A 21991-nucleotide genomic window follows, 5' to 3' on the forward strand; every position below is an offset into this window, starting at 1 on the left:
CCCCCCCCCACGCCCCCTGCCGGCCGCGGGGCCGGGGAGGCCGGGCCAGCGCGTCCCGCGGTCCGTGTGCCCCCCGGGCCCGCTCGCTGGAGGCTCCGCCGGGTCTTGGCCGCTCCAACGCCGCCGCCGCCTCCCGACCCCTCGAAGACGCGTCAGCGCTCCCCCGCGTGCGGCCGGGAAGCTTCCTGAGCCCTCGGGTGTCCTCCCCGCGCTCCGCGGGAGCTGCGCCACGCAGGTGCTGGGCGGCCGCGCTGGTGCTGCTGGCGCTCCGCCGGCGGCCTGCTGCCTTCAGAGAAAAAGAATGTCACGGTGCGTTTTGCTCGTGGATAACGTATATTTTAGCCTTCGCGAAAAATGTGGTCATAACACTAATGTTGGTTTTCTGTGGAACAGCCTCAGACCCATCGAGGTGCTTTTGTCCCTGCGTGGTTATTTCCTCACCTGTTGCACCTGGTCCTACGTTGAATCCCGTCCCGTTGATCATCTTTGAGCTCTCTTTGGATTCCTAGGTACAAGTTTCTCTCAAAAATTCTACCGTTCACGAGCAATTAGAAAGAAGTTATTAGAGGAGATGTTCATGTTTGTGGTCCCCAGTTCTTTATGTTTTCCTATTAGCATTTGGATGGATACACAGTTCTGGTTTATTTCTCTGTCATAGTTTAGGGAGTATGTTACTTCTCATAGATCTTTGTGTCAAATAATTTGTCTTCATCTGGGAGCGATTCACTGGAATGCTACAAGACCCACTGCTTCCTTTCATTGCTGGTTTTAGTGTTTGATACCTGGGGTTTACTTTTTACACTTTTTTCTTTGGACCTTCATTTTCTTCAAAATTACTGCACATATTATCACAGTACTTTTCTGTTACTGTTGCTCAGTTTGTCTGCTCAACTTTTTTTTATTATTATTTTTTAATATGTCAGCTCACCCCAGTCCAGCGTGTTAGCCCCAAATTCCTTTAATGCTTAAATCTGGAAGTCTGTTTTAATTAGCCAATACAGTGCTCAAAGAAACACACAATTCACCACACAACCAGCTCGTCAGTGGCCAACCCTTTGGAACACATTTGTGTTGCAGCAAGTTTACAGAGGGCAATTCTTAGTATCTACATCAGTGCTAAGATGAGAAGCATCAGTCCTCTGCTGAGAGAGAGCTGGCAGCTGGTGGAAACACCCTGACCTGGCCTGGTCATGATCACTCACCCCCAACACACAGGGCCTGCAGAGATCCTCAAGCTCTGCATCAGCATCTGTTAGTGCTCTTAGAATCACCAAAGCTCTTTTTCCATCAGTCAGCATTCTGCCCCTGCTGCTGGCACACTGTCAGTGTCTGCCTTTCACACAGGTCCGGTTCTCTTCTGCAAAATACGGAGATTGCCGTGGCAGCTGGCCCGCAGCCCACCATGCTGCCCTCCACCCATGTGGCCAGCTTCAAGTAAAGACTTAAACCCCATCAGGAGGTAGATGTGGATTAGTTTGACGTCGGTCTTAGATTTCCTCCCAAATTCTGACTGCTACAGATCAAGATAAGTGATTGGGATTTTTGTATTCCTTCCAAAGTTACTGCTAACATTGATCTGGGCAGTCTTGTGCATTCATGTGAATCCTCACAGGTTAAACTACAGAAGAATAGTCCTTGAACTGCCTTCTCTGTAGTACTTACTGCATATATATATATTTGACTGCACCTGATCCAACTCCTTTCCAAAATTTTTTGGTTCTATTCATCTAAATTTTAATGTCGTTAATGATGAATGTTGTTATCTCTGAATAGAGAAAGTTCTTTTTTGTCACATGAAGTGAACAGTACTAGACATGATGCTGACCTATTTGATTTGCTTTAAATAGATATTTAAGATTTGCTCTCATTGGACAACCTGAAGTAACACACAGTTGCCTTGCGCAGCTGCAAAGCTGGTTCAGGAATGGGATTTTGCTGCTCCAAGTGGTCATGCTGATGGTGCCTGTCAGCCTGTGGCTGTCACAGCCAGGGTAGGACAAAGGGACAACTTTGAGCTGGGCATCTATCTTACTTCCTTGGGTCTGGTGGTGGAGGTGGCAGCTGTCTTACTTCCCCCTGCTCCCCTCAGTGCATTTGGCCTAATTTTTCCAGTAAGTACTGGTTTGATGTTTGCATCTCAAATGAACAGAAGCAAAGATGTCAAATCCAACAGGCATAAGAACTGTTATCAGGAGAATTTGAAGGTGTAAGATCAACAAAGCTAATGAGAACAATATTTCTTAATTACATAGGTGTAATTTTTTAAGTAGTTATTCTCTAAGATCTTCCAGTTTTATCTGAAGACTTCAACAAAAATTAAGTTATGTGAAATTGGGTCATGGTTTTTCTGGCACTAATGCTTTCAATAAGGCAAAAATATGAAAGGAAAATGTGTGCTATGTTATTTCCCTAGTGATCAAAACTGCAAAGAGAATTTGGAACAATAAAAAGGTTGCAAATGATGTTTTCCATCCTTTCCCACCAGTGAGCCAACTCTGATTACCACAGTGCTGAGGCACTCTGTTGTGGATATTATAAAGAACATTTTAAAACCATCAATTATTATTTTCAAGAAAACCAACTGGCAAAGTTAGAAGCCACGCTAACAAACATTTTTAAAGTGTTTGAAAAAAACAGCTTCCAAAGTCCTCAATAACCATCTACATGCCAAGCAGAAGAGCGTTTCTTGCTGTTTGGATTAGGAGAGACAAGGGTTTCAAAGTAATAACGGCACATAGTGACTTAGAGCATTTTAGCTGCACAAAGCATGTATCTCCATGTTTGCTTGGTCAGGAATTTCTATCATCTTCATTGGGAATTGAATTTTCAGAGGCAAAGTGAATGTTATTATAAAGACTAATAACCTATAATTCAGTGAAAATGTCTATTATTTACTGTGTTCCTAGGGACCTGTAATTTGGGGGAGTAAAGATGAAAGCCATACTAAACCCAAATGGCTGCTAAAGACTATATATGGGATATCTCATTGTATGTGAGTTAGTTGTCTCAAGACCCCTGGCAATATGTGCTAAAAGAGATGTTTGAAGGCAGTATGATTTTTTTGCTGTTCAGGTGCAGAAACTTAGAGTGAAAAAATTTGGAAACATTTAAACGTTTTAGGAAAAATGTATGCATTTAGTCTATCTTGAATTAAGAAAAAGTGAATGAGTAGAGGATCTCAACTCAAAAATAATAGAAGGTTATATTGCCCTGTGTAACTTTCCCTTGAAGGTGTCAAATCTTTCCATCTTTGTTTTGTTACTGTTCCTCTATGCTATTACTTTGCTGTTTTACTAAGAAAAGCAAAGTGATTTTCCATGAGAGAAGATGAAACTTTATGGCACTAAGCCTTTTCTTTATGATGATACCCCTTTGTGGACCCTGGAAAAACCATGTGTCTGGACATTGAACAATGTTCTAATGGGAAGTACACTGAGTAGTGCTTTGAAATGGCTACAAACTGCAAGGAAATGGCTACAAATAGGTCGATTTTCATCAATATAATTTCTAAGAGGAAATTTGGTGAAATGCTTACACATTGAAAAATGTGGGTTTTTTGGGGGTTTTGCTATTTGTGGTATATCTGTAGCTGGTGGTATTACCTCATCAAAACTAGAGCTGACTGTAATTTTTTAAAACTATACAGATTGATAACATATTTCACTTAATAGGGGAATAAACTGTTTTTCTTCCATCATTACGTCATCTCTAACAGGAAAGTCCCAGTTTGGGTGCCTGGCAGGGCTGCCACTAGAGGGCACAAAATGATTTTAAACACAAAATTATTTAAACATTTCACTTGCTTAAAGTAAAAAGCTAAAGACAAGTAAAGACTTTGAACTATAAAACAACTTAAGAAAATGCAATAAATTTGACAAATATATTATTCTAGTGGTATTTTTTACAGTTCCTGAAAGATGGAATATGATTTTATTTGAAATGTTTTATAAAATCTTACTTGAAAACATAAAACAGAGAGAAATGAAGACACTTTATAGTGCGCTATAAACTGAAATTTAGGAAAAGATGCAGTGAGATATAGAAGAAGACACAATATTTTTCAATCACAAGCATGAATTAAGCAAAAATTGCATTGCTTTTTTCAAACTAGGTTGTGTAAAATTAGAGGTAATTGATCAGAAACACTGAGGTTTTTGCTTGGCCTTTGCAATATGTATTAGCTATCTCAGCCCCAGTCTGTGTAATAGGTGGCTGTTACTCAGTTATTCTCCACTCTCCATTTAATATTGCTTGGAATGCATGTCTGTCTCCATTTCCTGTCTGAAGGGATAATGTTCCAAACTAAAGGTGCTGTCAGGATAAATCCATTATGTATGCAGTTCCTCCATGCTGTGGCACGGGGTATGTGCTAGGCAGACATTCTGACGGTGCGGAGTCTTTCATGGTTATGGACTAATGGGCCCGTGCCAGCTGCCAGTCCCTTGGCGTGCACGCAGGCAGAATTTACCTGCTGAATAAAAACTGAGACAGCAAAAGAGGATGAATGAGCCTGCTGTTCTTTGTCCTGAGCTACATAAGTCCTTGAGGGACTCTCAGTCTTGTGTATTTCAATCCAATACCTTTAGTGATAACAAATACTTGATAAAAAGCAAGACTGTGAGCTAAGGGGGTAGCTGATATTGAGGCCAGCGTTATATCCATGTACCATTTAAATGTGGCATGAAAGTAAAGTTATCCCAGCAGTAAACCCATTGTATAGGATGAGTAAGTCGAGGTGTAGGGAGAATGAAGAATTGAGCATTCATTCATTTCATGAATACAAGTGACTCTGTTGTCACTCGGGATGGAGAAATTGCAGAGAGGACCTCCTTAGCAGGCTCTATGCATGTGTTAATGCTGGTGTTTATCGTGGAAAAATTAATGCTGATGGGTTCTAGAAATCCACAGGACTTGGGCTGAAGTTGCTCTGGTCAATCCTGAAGTTGCTGTGGTCAGTGCAGAGAGGAGCCTGGTAGAGGCTGGTTGCACACTGAAGGACTAGTCACTGGCAGCTCCTCAGTTATACCTGCCAATGGATCAGGATGGATGAGCCTTGACATTACTTTATGAGTTTTCACTGTCCATCGTTGAATTTTATGGGAGTGACTTCTCAGTCTCAGCCTGGAAAGCAGGACAAGTGCTCACTAACTTATGCAACAGACCAGTTTTGATGGCATTTTGATCATCAAAGTATCTTCCATTTTCTCTGAGCTTGTGTTTAAGCTGATATAGTGCATTCTGCTATCAGGAGGCAGTGGCTTTTACATTAAGGTTAATTAATATTAACATTTGGGTGAAATTGCTGTTTTATCTTCAAGGAGAAAAATTTGTTCATGTTGTTGCTTGAGGACATGGACTACTCAAAGGATGGCCAAGGAGTTACTAATTTTGTCTGTGTCAGCTAAAGAAATGGAGAGTTCTGAGAAGCTCAGTGGCTGAAAATGACACTATGTTACTCTGTTTTAGCTTCTGTGTTTTGCTGGTCAATTGGAGAGCAAAGAGGCCTGCAAAGACTGAGGTGTGAAGAAGATTCTTGCTGTGCTTGCTTTGGGCCACGTATTTGTGAGAAGGTAAATGGTAAATGGAATTCCCTATCACAGGTGGTGCAGCCTGGTGCTTCACTGTTTTGAACATTCATTTTAGGAGGGAATTCATAGCAGAGAGATATGGGGCATCCCATACCATCAGTAAAATTTTAAGAGATTATAATTTACTGAGAGGAACAGTGTCAGAACCTGGCTCTGGTTGTTCTGTATACATTTAGAATGTTTATTAGCTACCCATAAACACAGAACTGTGCTCATATAAGCAGAATTATCCAAATTTAAAATACATTGTTATAAAAGGGCAAGTGAAAGTAGAAATGGAAAAAATAAGAAGTTGGTAGCAAGCAATACCAATTGATACAGGAAAAAGCTCAAAGTATATAAATTCTATGGTCAATGGGAAAACAGTGAGGATGTACTCAGCAAGAAACAGAATTGTAGCAACAGTTTAGATGAGTGGGACATGAAGGTGACAAAATTACCAATGATGATACAAGAAAGGTATTATATGCAAAGTTATTCAATACATATTTCTGCTCTATGTGGAAAAATTATACTTAAAAAGTTTTTCATGTTGATGAATTCCTTTGTGTTCTATTAGTAGCTAATAAGGGTGTTTAGCACAAGGTGTTATGCTTTTATATTTTTGTAACTCATAACAACAGGATAGTAAAAAGCCTGTCCCAAGAGCTGTCCAGAGTATTACTTCTAGTTTTAGGGTAAAATTCATATCACCAAACAAATCTCAGAGGACTAGGGAAAACCTGCTCTTTTTAAGCCATGATGATTGTTAACACGTGAACTTGATGGAGGGGTGTGATGAGTTTTCCATCAACTGAAGTCTTGAAATAAAGACTTGATCTCTTGCTTAAATATGTGATCTTTTTCAAACATATTATGGGCTGCCTTCATGAGTCAATTATCAAGTGAGATCATGTGTGTTCTGTTCAGGGTGTCACACTGGGGATCATCACTGATCCTTCTGACCTTTAAATCTGGAATAAAATAAATCTGGAAACCGTATCTGTCTTGACACTGTAGCCATTTCAGTCTGAAGTTTCCAGAGGGTCTAAGTTAAATATTGCTATGGTTATTATGATAGGGTCTCCGAGTTCATATTTCTTCACTTAGTTGTCTCATAGTCTCCTAATCTGTATTGAGTCTTTCAGTTTCATTCCAGGATCATATCCTGAGGCTCCATATATACATTAAGGCAGAGACTGTATTTATGGTGTGTCTTGTACAGTACATACTAATCATGCCACCAGTGCATGGGTAATTGTGGTAAAGTTGCAAAATATAATTGAACTACTATTAAAATGCATACAGCTGTCACCAGAGCAGGTAGTTTATGAGTTTCTGTCTGCCTTGTAAGACAGAGTACAAGAATTACGTTTTTATTAGTCACACTACGCTCTGAAAATCATTTCCCTTCCTTAGTTTTTCATTATAGCTATGATCAATGGAATCACTTTTAGTTAAGAGTTGGAATTCTTTAAACTCAACATCCAAATTCCAAATTAGCTCATTTACAGACACAAGCCACACCTGTGCTTTGTACTTACACCAGTGTGCTACTGTGATGTCTGTGTAACATCTGATTTTTGTGTGCAGGCTGAGAGGAGAATGGTATATCCTGGAAAATGAGGAGAGGAACTAAAGATAAAGGAGTTAGTGTCACTGGAACACAAAACATCTTCAGATCCCATTTTACCTCTTATGGGAAGTGAGACACACACAGGGAATAACTCGTGTGGTTCCTCTGGGCATCTGAATCAGCTGCAGAAGCAGCCAGCTGCTACTGCTGGTGCTGAGGTGGTAGAGAGAAAGGTTCCAACCAGCCCTGGAGGCTGCACATTGGCACCTGAGTGAGGAAGTCTTGCTGGATCAAACCAGCTCCATGCAGACCCACTGAGAGTGACAACTACACAAGTTAAGTAGTTTACACTAATGCAGTAAACCAGTTTGAGCTGATGAGGACTTGACTAGAAATTTTGGGGTGGCTAGTTCAGAAAGGACACTCCCACTTTAATCCCCATGTCATCCAACTCTGCCAGGAACAAATGAAATTTTGGAGATTCTGACATGCTGTCTACTTAGATGATGGAATATGCAATTAATAGATGAGAAAATTGAAGAGATGTGCAATTAGAAAGAAACGTAGCTGAAGATAGTAGGTGACTTACTCTTTCAGCCTAGCATACCAAGGGTTCAGTACATGTATGTGTTCCTTTTCTATTAACAACGAAAATTTTTTAAAGTAACTTTGAAATGTCTTTGTCAGCCTCTAAAAATGCTTATTTTACAAAAAAGTCAAGTATTTCTTGTAGAAGGTTTAAGTATTATGTCTTCAAAATTCTTTATATGTGCCTACTGGTTTTGACTTGGGAATGAGTGTATTTTCTTGACAGTAGCTGCTATGGGGCTGTGTTTTGGATTTGTACTGGAAACAGTGCTGGTAACACTGGGATGTTTTAGCTCTCCCTTAGCAGTGCTCACACCGTGTCAAGGCCTTTTCTGCTCCTCACCCTACCCCACCAGCAAGGAGGCTGGGAGGGTACAAGGAGTTGGGAGGGGACACAGCAGAGTCCAAGTGATCACAGGGATATTCCATCGTACACAGCATCAAGCTCAGCAGATAAAGGCAGGGGAAGAAGGAGGAAGGAAGGGACATTTGGAAAGATGGCATTTGTCTTCCCAACTCGCCATGACATGTGTTGGAGCCCTGCTGTCCTGGGGGTGGCTGAACACCTGCCTGCCCATGGAAAGTAGTCAATTAATCACTTTTGCTTTGCTTGTGCCTGCAGCTTTTGCCTTCCCTTTTAAACTGTCTCTATCACAACCCATGCGTTCACTCACTTTTACTCCTGTTCCCTCACCCATCCCACAGCAGGGGACTGAGTGGGTGGCTGGATGGGGCTCAGTTGCTAGCTGGGGTTAGACCATGACCATCAGTGGTACTACCATGTGGCTAAAGAGGGTTCCTTTTTATGTAGATTGATGTGATTTGTGGTAAAAATGCAGCCCACAGTGGCACAGACAGCAGAAATCTCTGCTCTAGCACTAACCTGAATGGAGAGTCCTGAACTGTAGTACCATGTTTCTCCTGTGTCTCTTTCTGTCCAAGAGCTTTTAATAAGGGGTGATTTTTCAGCCTGAGCACAGCAGTAGACAGTCTGAGCTTTCTGGACTTGCTGGCACACAGGGACAGTACTTCTGGCTCCAGAGTTAGCACAAGTGGGGCCAGCTCAGGTACCTACAATGTAGTGTACAGGTGTAACTCTTTAGATTTAACTCCTGTGTTCACAGTGTAGGGCTACTGAGATGCTGTCCTCTGGGTGAGAGGGGCCAGCCACTGTCTCTGGTAGTCAGCAAGACAGAGGTCTGCATGTCTTTTGAATAACAGAAGGTGTACCTAATATTTTCAGAAATATTCCTACTCACATTAAAAGCCAATCTTGTAATGTTATTCAGATTAAAAAGGACATTTTGATTCCTGGCTATGAAGTAAAGGAATGTGAGACCTTCCCCTCTGGGCGGGAATGTTGCCACCATGATACCCCAGAGATTTCCTTTTCTCTTTTCCAGTGCTGCAGCTGAGTGGTTATTGAGTGACTGGTGTCAGCCTTGGTTCACTGTACCACCAGTATTGGACTCTGTAGAGAGATCTCAAATACCTTGGGTGCAGCAGAAACTATGAAAAGGCAGCAAGGCAAAGAAAGGCATTTTTGGCCTTTCTGCACACAAGGATTTTACGGAAATTTATTTTTTTTACCTTGCTTTTGGAGACTAGTGCCATATGGATACATTTTCATCTCTGTGAAAGCATTTTTCACAGTGCTTAGATTCACACATGAAGTCATCTTTATCCATTTGGAGGAGCATTTTGATCAATTACAAAGGTAATCCCTTACTGGTGGGAACTGAGGAAGCTTGGTAGCACTTGGTCTGCAAGGCTTGCACAGGCTTATCACTTATTCTGGGCCAGAATTTTATAGACAGCCAATTTCACAATTCTTAATTTAACCACATCAGCATGTCTTAAACCTGTCTTAAGCTGTAGTTGTTCTGAAATCCTTTGCTGTTGATAAATATCTCAGTCTGCTGCCCATGAGCAATATTAGCACCTTTCTGTGTGACATTCACATTCAGTTCTAATCAGATTATGGAAGTAAAACATCATATAAATATGTGAGAACAGCTCTTTCCAGATTATTCAGAAACACTCTGCCAAGTACTTTGAGGTTGTTCTGGTAAACACCTAAAAATCATCCATCCAAGATCTTTTGATAAACTGCCACTTTAAAAAAAGGGGAGAAATTTTTTCCTCTGTGCTCTTCTTGGTGCTAAAATGCAGGAAGTCAGTGACAGGTCCCTGTTACATGAGCACTCAGGTGCCAGGTCAGGGGAAGTTCCCATTCACCAAGGAACATGGATGTAGGCTTTTGTAAAGATCCGTTTACAAGAGAAGGTAAAGCTTGGCTGGGTACATCCCTGCCATATCTGGGTCAAGGTGTTCCAGTGATTTCTGACTGATGATGTTGTGAGCAAGTACAGACTTGGGCACAGAGTGATGCAGAGAGACCTACAATACAGAACAGTCAGATGCCACATTCTCCATACAATTTTGTGAAATTAAGCAGGTCTGTTTGTAACCATGGTATTAGCATATATAGAACAGATGATGTGATTTTGGCTGTATGGTTTAATTCCTTGCCAAGTTTCTGGTAGTTTAATCATGATCTAATTTGAAATAATTAAATCAGTTATGTTTTTTTTAGAACAACTTTCTCATCTATAGGGCTATGAATATCATCACTGCAATCATAGCTAGAATAGTTTTTATAACAACCTGTAAGTTTAAGTGATAAAATTTACAAAAATCTCTGTAAACAAAAATCACCAAAGCAGATTACTAACTTGTGATCCTGAACTCTATCCCAACTGTCGTGCCATAAGGTGATGTAGAAACCATGGCTTTAAGCTTGTGCAGCTTTTATAAAGCTGGTCTGTAAAGTTTAAATCCAGACCTGTATCTAGAATTCAATTTCTTAAATCCATGTTACATCTTCTACCAGATTGCTGTCTGATGAAGCTCCTAGACTTAGAAACCTAGATCTGATTTGCTAATGGGATCTTAAACCAATATGCAAATTGAACACAGGCAATATGAGGGAAAAGTGTGGGGTTGAGTGGAAATGTAGGGACATATGTTTTATATTTGGTTTAGTTTGTTAGAAAACATTACACTCTTGACTTCTGGTATATTAAAAGCATAATTGCACATGATAGAAATTTACAATTCAGACTTTATTCTGCCTTTCTTGGGCAAATTTCTTGTGAGTTTTAGCACAATTAGTAAGAAAAATACAAGAATTGTACTACCCACTTTTCTAAAATCAATTGCTTCAAGTATCTTGAAGTCTAAACAACAATAATCTTTCTCATAAATGGACACGTGCAGACATGCAAGCTTAAGATTTTCATTTGAAACTAAAGGAACTCTAGCTTCAGCTAGTGAGAGCCAGGTTTTGTTCATCATATTTTTCTTGTATTCTTAAAATTGTATTTGTATTCAGTTTCATTTGAATATGTTTTTGATTTGTCCAAACAGCAGATGGCTGTGATAAAGAGTCTGCATTTAACTTGGCACTTTCCATTCCACATTCCTTTACTATTCATAGCACACCAGTCATACTCGTCTCCAGTACACATAAAAGGAGGCAGTTCAACTTGCAGATGCAGTTCCCCTCAAATGTGTGAGTATTTACAAACCCACAGCATTATTTCTTTTTAGTATTGAGAAGACCAGATACTAGATATAGAAGGTGGATATTTTTTTATCACCACCACTCATGAAATGTGAGACACTGGAACAGAAACTAAAGCTGTGTCTGCAATAAGGAACCCCTCTATTTAAAATTAGATTCATGTAGAGCCTGTGTTCCTCTGGGGAGAGGGGGATTATCATTGAAAGAAGAATTTGCTCTTGAAGACAGAGTTGTGAGATTTCAGCCTAAAGTGTCATGCAACATGGACAATTAAATACTCATTTGATTAAATAAGAAAACTACCTAAAATGTGTAAGAAAAAAGGCATTTGTGCAAGAGCAACGTCTTTTTATTACTGAGGTTTCACAAAGAAGAATATGATTCTTTCGAGCATTTGTAAGCAAAAATTTTTTCTTCAGTTGTTATCTTAAACAAAACATTTTCTAAAATGTCTTTAAAGGTTTTCTTTCATATTACTTTGACAGAAAGTATAATTTCTATTTACTGTGTTTTCAAGCAAATAAAGTCAGTGATTATTCTTTTTCCTTATAGTTTCAAACATGCAACACACCTCTAAAAAGTAATCTCTGGAGGGTTTTTCGGTATAGAAGCTATGGAAATAGGGATTTTTCTCTTCATGGTATCTTTCAGTTCATGTGCTTTTCCAGAGAGAAGAATTTAATCTCAAAAAGTAGAACACAGATTTTTTTGGTACATAAATTAAATTTCCATAAGATTCACAACTTGTCTATTGCTTCTTTAATGTTTATGACTATGTATGATAAATGCTTATTCCTTAGAAATAAAACTCCTGCTACTTATCTCAAAAATGTGCTCTATTTTCAGTATGTTATCAAATAGATTTTTTTTCTCCCGCTGAGACTAGCCCAAGTTTGCTGCTGTTCAAACAGCCTGGGTTTTCAACCTGTGTGTAGCTGGAGGCAAGCAGTCTAACATTTCACATCAAACAATAAACTCAGCATACAGAAAAATATAACAAAAAATTTACTTTGCTGTAATAAATACAGCTACATGCTTACTATACCCTAAAGCATTGCATGACTGATATTATTTTGTTACATTAAGAATGATTTAATCTCACCAGTAACTATAGACATGGTTCTAGTTCTTTCCCACTGAGTTCTTCATTTCAACAACCAAAATGCCATCATGGCAGAAAAGTGCAGACAGGTCTTTGTTCTCCACTCCATCAGGTAATTTGTATTGTCTGGTGAAGCTTCTGGATATGAAACCATGTTCATCCATCCTGGGTCCGTGCTGAGCTTTAATCAGGAGCCAGCCTTCAAAAGTCTGGATAATGATATCTTCGGGGCAGAACTGCACAACGTCCAGCAAGACCCGAAAGTGTGTGTTTTCCTCCTCCTGGCTGCTCTTCCTGGCCCCAGCCGTGCTTTCTGTGATGCACCTTTGGTTGCTCAGCGCAGTGGTAGCAGGGCCCGGCAAAGCGTATAAAAGGTGGTTCAGCTTGTGTGCTTCCAGCTCTTGGCCAACAAACTGCTCCTGGTAGCGTATGGGAGTTTCCACCCAGTGTCTTATGACAGCTTCTGCCATTGCAGAGGCAGAAAGATCAGCTGCTACTTGTGCTGTGTCAGGAAGCTGCCGAGTCAGAGCGAGCTCTTCCCAGCCGTATGTCTTACCCACAGACCAGTCTATCAGTTGATGTCGCCTTTCACTTTTAGAACAGGCAGAGCTTAACATTTAATACAGTGTCCTGTGCTCCAGTGCTGTGAGACTTGTTTCATCTTTTATCCACTAACAATAGAGCACTATTTATAGTGCTGCGGTCTTGAGTGGCTTCAACACATGCACAGCTTCCATGCAGGAGTAGTAAAAGCAAAACTTTAATGCATCTCTTCTTATTGCAATATTGTGCTGTTTATAATTATGAATAATGATTACACAAATAACGTGAAAGCATTTTTTATTTAAATGAAGTTCGATAGTTTTGTTTTTCCAAGGCGTACATGATAACAAGTACAAACTCTGTATCCTAATTGAAATATGGAGCTAGTGAGGGAAGATATTTCATCACCTTGGCAGCAGGAATAGAGCAGATTTCAGGTTAGCTAAACTGTAAAGTTAGCAAGTGCATTGGACATTTTTGCAGAAGTTGTGCATAGGTGAAATTTGGGCATGGTTAACCATGTTATTGGTGGGAGGAGGGAACCATCTCTGCCCAGAAAGGGGGAGCCTGAAGTGCTGAATCTACAGTCTTAGTGACCTACAAACACAGCAGAAATGTCTCCAGCATGTCAGGGAGTCAGGCACAAGAGTGCAGAGAGAACTACAGTGAAAGCTCGTGTTTCAGAGCTTCCAGAAGAGGGTAGAGTTATTTTCCCCCGCAGAATTGTAAAGACAATTCTAAATCTTTAATGCTATCACGTTGTCCCAGTAATCTTCATCTTCTGTTGCTTAACAGCTTGAATCTATGATCTCATCTACTGCATGTGTCTGCAAAGCAGGACTGATGACCTCTAAGGCTCTCTGAGGCATAATTATGGAATCACAAAATGTTTGGGAATGGAAGTGACCTCTGGAGATCATCTAGACCAACCTCCCTGCTAAATCAGATTCACCTTAAACAGGTTTCACAGGATCACATCCAGGTGGGTTTTGAATATCTCCAGAGAAGGAGCTTGTACAACCTCTTGCTTGTAATCGTCTTCCTACTCTATGATTGCAGGGCAGATAACACCTCCAAAGGCCAATAGTTTGTTTAACAAGAGCTAGCAGAGAAGTGCAATAAAGAGGAAAAATAATTTCTAAACTGTAGTATGTTTGCTAGAAAATCGCTCTAGCTGAGCCTGGTAGTGTAAATCAGAATGTGTTATGGCAACTGGTGGTGAACATTTTTTATTTGATTTGTTAGTGCAGTAATAGTTGCCCTAGTGCTAGAAATAATCAAAGAAGATACTTTTATTCCTTCTTATTTGGCTATTGTTGTTCAGAGTTCTGTCTCTCTCTTGTCTTTACATGTTCCATTACCATAGTTAATATGGGATCTTTGGTTGCTAATGGAGTAATGAACAAAGAGACAATTGAACTACTGTACTTACCAGATACTGACTTCTTTATTGGTTTAATAGCAGGGCAGGGTTGCTAGATGTATCTGTAATTAAAGCTCTAGGGCTGCCATTTTATTTTAAACTTAGAAAGGCTGCATTGGAAGGTAAGGAAATTTTCAAAAGTTCAAGATAACTTACATTAATGGCCAACTGTTTAATTGAGTATTGTGAGAGAGGAGTATTGTGACTAAAGAGAGTTAGGCTACTCTATTTTACTATGGGCTCTTCTCCTGTTAAACTGTTCTCCAGAAATAATTTTAAAATGTAATTCTGAATGTATGACTGACTAAAATATTGATAAAACCAACCTGGAACATTGCCCATTATCTGTTCAACACCTGTTTTCTCTTTTGCTAGCACATGATCACTTGATGAGGAAACTTTAACCCTGAATGAAGCAGTATGCCTGGCTGGTTGTGGTATTATGCTTATACAGATTGCTGAAAGCCATTGCTATCCCTAATTAATGATGTCATGACAGCCTGACTTATTTTACTTCAATTTTGTGATTCATTAATAAATGCACTGTTCAGGAATATAACTTTTTTTTTTTAAATTTTTTTAAAATTTTGTTTTAATTGTTCCCATAATCTCTGGAAAAAGGTAAACTTGCCCATAGTTACACTTCAAATGAAAACAGAAATCACCGTCTCAGTGCAAGTCACTGTGGGACAACTGTGTCTATTCCTAGAAACAGGTGTGTTAGCCTTTCAAATGTCTGTGTTAAGCATACTTGAAACTGTCTGGTTTAATGAGCACAAAAGATGCTTTGAATACCCTTTAAATTCACGTTGTATACAAAATGCTGCAGAACTTTATAGGATCCCTTTCTACTCTGTAGGACGAGAAATCAGAAAGATTTTGATGATGAAGCCATGGGGTTTCTGCTTTCCCATCCTGCCCTCTCCTCTGTTCAGTTCCCTCTTCTCTCCGTTTGCCACCTGTGGGCTCATGAATTAGCACCATACTTCTTATCACTTTATTACTAACATGGGGAATATGCCAAGTGGAACAAGCAAACACCCTTGATTTTTTTTTTCGGCTTTCAAATTTAAACATGAGTGCAGCGCTGCAATACTGAGGCACTTCTGATGCTTATGGTGCCGTACTCTTCAAATATACCTATAGGAGGATTCCGTCCAACAATACGTTCTAATAACAATTGATTACCGTGGTCTTTTTAAACCTTCAGAGCTGATCCGACGGGAACAGGATCGATGTCCTAAATCACCAGGTGCCTCAGGTTTTGTTTCCCGGTTTTGCCGTCCATGTGAAGGCCTCTCTCCATGCTGGCCAGCGGGCAGGAGCCCTCCAGCTGCCCTGGGAAAGCACTGCAGAGCTGTTCTTCCGAAGCAGCAGCCGGGCAACTCAGCAGCCGACGCCGTCCCTCGCTGCCTGCCGGTGTTCCTCGTCTTCCCATCTCCCGCGGGTTTTCCAGGACAGCGCCGGGATGCGCCGGCAGCGCCGGCCGGGAGCGCGGCGCCGGCTCCGCGGGGCACAGCGACATCTCCTGGCCAGCCTGGGCAGCACCGGCGCGGGCACCGCCACCGCCTGCCCGCCCCGCCCGGCCGCGCACCTCTGCGGCTGGAAACGCGAGATCCAGCTCACAGCGGGCTACTTCCACGCTGATTTAAGGGTTTTTTCCCTGTATTTTGGAAGGGGGTGTCTGAAAAAAGATTTGATTCATCTCCTGGGCAGCATCCAAAGCAGTGTGGCCAGCAGGTCGAGGGAGGGGATTCTGCCCCTCTGCTCTGGTGAGATCCCACCTGCAGTGCTGCATCCGGCTCTGGGGTCCTCAGCATGAAAAGAGCATAGACCTGCTGGAGTGGGTCCAGAGGAGGGACACCAAGATGATCACAGGGCAGGAGAACCTCTCCTGTAGAAACAAGCTGAGAGAGTTGGGGAGTTGGGATTTTTCATCCCAGAGAAGAGAAGGCTCCAGGGACACCTTATGTGGCCTTCCAGTATGTAAAGGGGGCTTACAGGAGAGCTGATGAGCGATTTTTGACAAGGGCATGTAGTGACAGGACAAGAGAAAATGGCTTTAAACAGAAAGAGAGTAGGTTTAGATTAGATTTTAGAAAGAAATTCATTACTATGCGGATTGTGAAACACTGCACAAGGTTGTCTGGAGAAATTGTGGATGCCTCATCCCTGGAGGTGTTCAAGGCAGATTGGATGGGGCTTTGAGCAATCTGATATAGTGGGTGGCATCGCTGCCCATGGCAGGGAGCTTAGAACTAGATGATTTCTAATGTCTCTTTCAACCCAAACCATTCTGTGATGCTATTAAATATATAAAGTAGACATCCTGGTAAAGCTGTATTTTAAACTGAAAAAATGTAAGGTGCACAAAATCATGAGAGTAACCCATTTTTATGCATTTCTTAAATACAGGTTCATCCTGCTTGACACAACTTTAAAATAGTAGATTGCCCTGTCACAATCTTCTGTGTGCTTGATTCCCCAAAGAGAAATTTGTATTTCAACTACCACTGAAATTCAGTAACTGCTGAAAGGCGAAAAATGTGAAAAGGCTGGCAGGCTGAATTGAACAAGAACTCTTATAGAAGAAGCTAACAGGCTAAATTCACATCAGGGCCGTGTAATTATCCAAATGAATTTAGATGAAGCATTGCAGTTACTTTTACCAAAGCACCCAATGATGCCACTCATAGTCTACTTCACATGTCATTCAAAAGAGATATTGTCACTTCAGACTTTGCAATACATATGAAATGAAAGGAAAAGTTGGACTCCCTGGGTTTTACCAGTGTTGTTACACCCAATAGGGAAATATAAGCTTTGTGGTGGTACTAAAGAGCTAGATAGTAAAGTAAAATGTATGTGAGAATGGAACATGGTGTGATACATATGAAAACTCCATGGTAAAGAGCTATTTTCCACATGGCATCTAATGTATCCTTTTAGAGTGAGAAAATGACTGTCTCTTACTTCTGTCGCTTTGAGTCCATTGCTCCTTAAAGCTATGTGCTGTCTTTTTAGCTGGATTGCTAGATCTGGATCTGTGTAAGCTCTGAAGAAATCAGCAATGTAACCACAAGTCCTGCAAGTGCCTAATCAGCAGATACAAAGTGTTCTGTTTTCAATAAATATTGAGGGACTTTGTTTTTTTTAAAGTAATGTCTCATTCCAGTCACATGGTGTTTATATTGGTCAGTGAATCACAACATAACTCTTTCTGCAGCAAGACTTCACGCTGTGTTATAAAAATTCTTGCAAGTAGTAAAGGTTGTGCTGTTACATAGCCAGCTTTACTGAAGGGAGACTTCAGTTTGTGGGTCATGTCCTTCAAAACCTGGAAAAGGCTGGATCTGCTCAACCTCTTGGAAAATCTCTCCAGGGCACTGATGCTCTCTTGTAGCTTAGGTGCCTCTTAAGAAGTGGAAAACTAATCCCAGCTTTTGTGCTAAGAATCAAGTGTTTGCTCATTTGTTAGGACGCTATATAAGAAATATAAGTAATCATGGAATGAACTATCATTTTGACACATTGCAACCATTATTACAAGATTTTTCTTTTGACATGTTGAGGTGATAGAAGAGCAGATGAAGGATGAGGATAAAGGTTGAGAGGACCACAGCAGCTGCTGTTGGAGCAACATCTTTACAGAACAGTGAAGGAATGAAATACAACATGTATAACAATGATTTTAAAATTTCACATTACTATAAATGTTAAAGTGATGTCATGCAACTCTTTACCCAAATTTGGTTTGTTATTCACATGGCTTGTTTTCAAATGTTTCTATGTATGCTAGAGGCAAATGCACCTGTGCCTCACAAATTCTTGAGGAGTTCCTATAGAAAACAAACTCTTTAGAGTGATAATAATCTGTTCAATTCTTGCAGACAGAATGGTAGAGAGGAAATGAGCAATTAAAAAAGAATAATGTGCCTAAGGGTTTGAAAGCTCTGTTTTGCTGTTGAAAGTCAGGATCCAAAGCACTCTTGCTGTAGAAACAGTCTTACTTTTCACCAGTTAAAAATCAACTAGTGTTCCAAGAAGAATGCCAATTTTCAGGTTTCCTCCTCTTCTGCCTCACTGAAGGTTTTACTTGAGACTTGATAGAAATATCTCAAGGCAATGAAGTACAGTAAGACTGGTGTATTTATTTTGGATCTGTTAAAATTTCATAGCTTGTGCTCACATGCACATTTAGGATGTGAAACCCCTATTCATGGGGACATCTTCATCTGTGCATGTTTTCATGTGGACCGCTTTAGTAAAAATAATACAAGTACTGAAAATCTCACCTATGAAGACCTGGAAGTAGAAAATTTTCTGCTCTTTAAAATTATGTACTGTCTAGGTCCTACAGTACACATAAAATATGCTAACTTGTAATTAGCACAAACCACTCATTATCTCCTTTTGGGTTTGTTTGTTTGCTTGTTTGTTTGTTTGTTTTTCCTAAGAACAGAGTGAAAATTGAAGTTAAATAGCTAGAATGAGCATATGTGGTGTACTGATCCTCTGGATATATTTGTCAAAGTAATTGCTTGCCAGAAAATAATTGAACTTACTAAATGAATTTTGAGATTTAGGAAGTTCTGTGTTCAAAGAATCCCTGAAAACTCAGCCCAGAACTCATTGAGGCTATGTCAGCCTGTTGGTCTGGAAGGTGGCCGGCTGCTGATCCTAGGGTAGAAGTATTTCATCCAGAAAGTCTTTAAAGAGAAATTGCTGGGGGATTTACAGGAAGAGTTTGCTGTGGTTAGTGAACAATTGCTTTCTGGAATGACATAAATAATGCTGTTTGATAGCGATGTACGCTGGGAATTAACTACTGTGTCAAGCATCTTTAGCTGACAAGGAGCAGCTGGAGACTGACTGGGTAAGTAACGAGAGTGGAAGGCTTGCTCTGAAATCTCAAGTTTAGAGCGACTGATAGGGAATTAATGATATCTCAATGCTATTCTCTTCACACGATGATTTAGTGGATAATATGAAATTCCAGTCTTAAAAGGAAAGTGAAAAATTCATTGGCAAAAATACTGTCTCACCTTGACTCTCCATATGGTGAAAGCCAACCAAAATCTGGGTCCTATGTCAGAACTGTTATTTCCTTTAGTGTTGGAATTATAACAATAGTCTCATGTTGTCCTAATTTCCTGACTTTGGCAATGCCAGGAAGGCTGCAGAGGTGGTAAAATCTGCTGCTAGAAATCCTTTTCTGTAGATAGTTTTCAGTTAAGTATGAGGAACAAATTCTGGTATCTAAACTACATAATCCTTTGTCTTTACTGGACTTGCACTTAAGTGTTTATCAGTGCAGAATTTACATCCTTAATCTTAACACTATCATCCATACTAGTTCTGAAATTACATTTTCTTTCCTGGTATGTGTTCATCTCAGAAGACAGAACTTGGCCAGACTTTTTTTTAAGATCACTAATTAATTTACTGTGAACCTTGATTTACAGGACAAGGATATGTAGGTTATTCCACATATGTGAGTCATGAATGCTTTAAAGAAGTGCTGGTCTGAAATTTAAAACTTTTTGTCCTCTCTCTTATTTGCGCTTCTGCTTATACATGTTATAATTTGAAAAATCTAAAAATGTTTTCTGGCCTGGTTTGCACACTTGCGTATTTGCAAAGACCCCATGCCACACATATTGAAAAAAAAATTGGAGACTTGTTTTTCTTCTTAGAAAAGCCTTCGTATCATATAAAATACTGGCAGAATCTCACTCAGTCTTTGCCATACCCTCTAAGCAAAGATTTCTGTAAACAGGTAAACATTTATTTAACATGACCAGAAACCTGGTTAGTAGGTAAGGTAGCATTTTCTTTCCATTACTACAATGCTTTCCTCCCAACATGTATTTGTCAATGCAGCTATTTTTATAACACAGATCAGAAGTGCTGTGAAAATCTGGTGCTTGTATGTTGTTCTACTGAAGGTCAGAAGATCCTTAATTAAACTTTATTTTGCTAAGGTTTATGTTTACATACCATGCTCTGCAAGAAATAAAATGTTTGTAGTGAGATCATGAGAGAACAATAATATTTATAAAGGCAGATTTAACTCACATATTATAGAAACCATTTTATTTTCACAGTAGAAGCTCTTTCTTTCATATTAATCTTTGCTGTACCAAGAAGGTAAATTAAGTCTGTGCAGGCTAATGGGGTAGTAATGTAGTCAAAGATTTGTAATTAGTAATTAGTACAACTGTACTTAAATGTGATTACTTTTTCTTGGAGGGAAGTTTTAAAAAATAATTCATGTATTTACAGGGCGTAAGTGTGTTAGCTATTCCATATATATATTGTAGCTTTCTTTGAGGCCAGTTAAAGCTACTTACAGATAGGAGAGTATGGACTCCATGGTTTATAAAGTGAGGAGGAGCTTCTTTGTGCAGAGATGAACGAAGCCACAGGAAAATAATTCAGAAGAGTTAATCATAAGCAAAACTACAGAGGGGGCTTTGACATGCAGTCAAAGGACTTAGCATTGTTGGCATTTTGTTATCAATTCAAAACATATTCAGTTTTACAAAGAGAATGACGGATGGATAAAGAAGGTTGAAGTAGAATGAAAGACAAAATGTTCTAAACACAAAGAAATTTGGTTATTAGCGTACAAGCAAGCTGTCATTTAGCAAACTGTACTGAGTGATAGTAACTAAAGGCAGCTGGATGTTGAATAATTTGTGGTTATCTGTCCAATTTGTCAACTCCCTGCTCTCATTGCTATTCCCAGAGCATTCACTGAGGATATAAGCAAAGTAAAGGCTGCAGGATTAAATCTTGTTCTAGCAAAAATCCAGGACAGAAAGAACCATCAGACAGTTTCAGATAGACTCCAAGCTGTCTCACTGCTATTCATTTTCTACCACTGCTGGAATTTTGCTGTGGAAACAAATAGCAAAGAAAACAATAACAGGATTAAGAACAATGACAGGCTATTAAGTCACATACCAGTGGTTCACAGCCTGTGGCATTTTTTTTCCACTGGTGCAATGTTAGATTTTTTTTGACAATGGCTTTTCTTCTTTTTAACGTACAACATTTTAGGGTTAAGAACATGACCTAGTGGAGGAAGGGATGCTTTCTAGTTCCTCCCTACTTTGATACAGTTTCATGTTGTTTTTCATTTAGTTCTACCTGAATCTGTGTAGTTTGGAGACAGGTCCCTTTTCTGCTCAGGAGCAAGCATCAGGGCCAAATCACATGCCAAATCATGCTTCATTCTTCCCTTTGTGTAGCGAACTATAGAGAGCAGTTAGCCATCAGTGAGCAAACAATAGTAATGAGTTCTTCTATGAACTGTAGTTGTTGGGAGGCTAACATGTACAGACTGCAGAGCAATAAAGTTTTTTGTATATTTGGAATATACAAATAACTGGTAATTCTCTCATCTAAGTTCTAGTCTAGAACCATAGGAAACCAGCATCCTAAGTTTAGCTACTTAAATAGTGCAAGAGACCTGCTATTTTGAGAAATCAAATGCAGTTTCCTGTTCTCCTTATTGTTCCCAGAGTCAAAAATGCATCCTGTTGATACCATAAAAAGACACCACTATTCTGCAATCTGGAAAAGTGTGTTAGTGTACTGC

General features: G+C 39.9%; 2 protein-coding genes across 6 annotated transcripts; one reads left to right on the forward strand and one right to left on the reverse strand.

The window, feature by feature from the left end:
* The first annotated feature begins 30 nt into the window (after nucleotides 1-30).
* LOC125320017 (translation initiation factor IF-2-like) lies at nucleotides 31-20462 on the forward strand. Of its 5 annotated transcripts, XR_007200961.1 has the most exons (5): nucleotides 31-309; nucleotides 394-509; nucleotides 5467-5570; nucleotides 13758-13944; nucleotides 15596-20462. XR_007200961.1 is itself a non-coding variant. In XM_048291932.1 (4 exons), the coding sequence occupies exons 2-4, from the start codon at nucleotides 13849-13851 to the stop codon at nucleotides 16030-16032; spliced, it is 627 nt and encodes a 208-aa protein (XP_048147889.1). In that variant the 5' UTR covers nucleotides 31-309; nucleotides 13758-13848; the 3' UTR covers nucleotides 16033-20462. The 5 variants fall into 5 exon arrangements, 2 of the variants coding, with proteins under 2 accessions (XP_048147889.1, XP_048147888.1); XR_007200960.1 differs by lacking the exon at nucleotides 5467-5570 and having other exon boundaries at nucleotides 15596-17543; XR_007200962.1 differs by lacking the exons at nucleotides 5467-5570; nucleotides 15596-20462 and adding an exon at nucleotides 14761-14989.
* On the reverse strand, nucleotides 10880-13175 carry HSPB3 (heat shock protein family B (small) member 3). Its single transcript, XM_048291934.1, has one exon. It carries the CDS (start codon nucleotides 13034-13036, stop codon nucleotides 12440-12442), a length of 597 nt encoding a protein of 198 aa, XP_048147891.1. The 5' UTR covers nucleotides 13037-13175; the 3' UTR covers nucleotides 10880-12439.
* Nucleotides 20463-21991: the final 1529 nt, after the last annotated feature.

Source organism: Corvus hawaiiensis, chromosome Z, assembly GCF_020740725.1.
Source record: "Corvus hawaiiensis isolate bCorHaw1 chromosome Z, bCorHaw1.pri.cur, whole genome shotgun sequence".
NCBI lineage: Eukaryota > Metazoa > Chordata > Aves > Passeriformes > Corvidae > Corvus > Corvus hawaiiensis.

What these genes read in the sequence shown, in the direction of transcription:
- HSPB3 (XM_048291934.1), bottom strand. Translation starts at nt 13,036, where the DNA reads ATGTTAAGCTCTGCCTGTTCTAAAAGTGAAAGGCGACATCAACTGATA.
- LOC125320017 (XM_048291932.1), top strand. Translation starts at nt 13,849, where the DNA reads ATGTTTGGGAATGGAAGTGACCTCTGGAGATCATCTAGACCAACCTCC. An exon ending in TTTCACAGGATCACATCCAG is followed by an intron (nt 13,945 to 15,006) that starts GTGGGTTTTGAA and finishes CTCTGGAAAAAG; the next exon opens with GTAAACTTGCCCATAGTTAC. An exon ending in GTGTCTATTCCTAGAAACAG is followed by an intron (nt 15,101 to 15,595) that starts GTGTGTTAGCCT and finishes TTAAACCTTCAG; the next exon opens with AGCTGATCCGACGGGAACAG.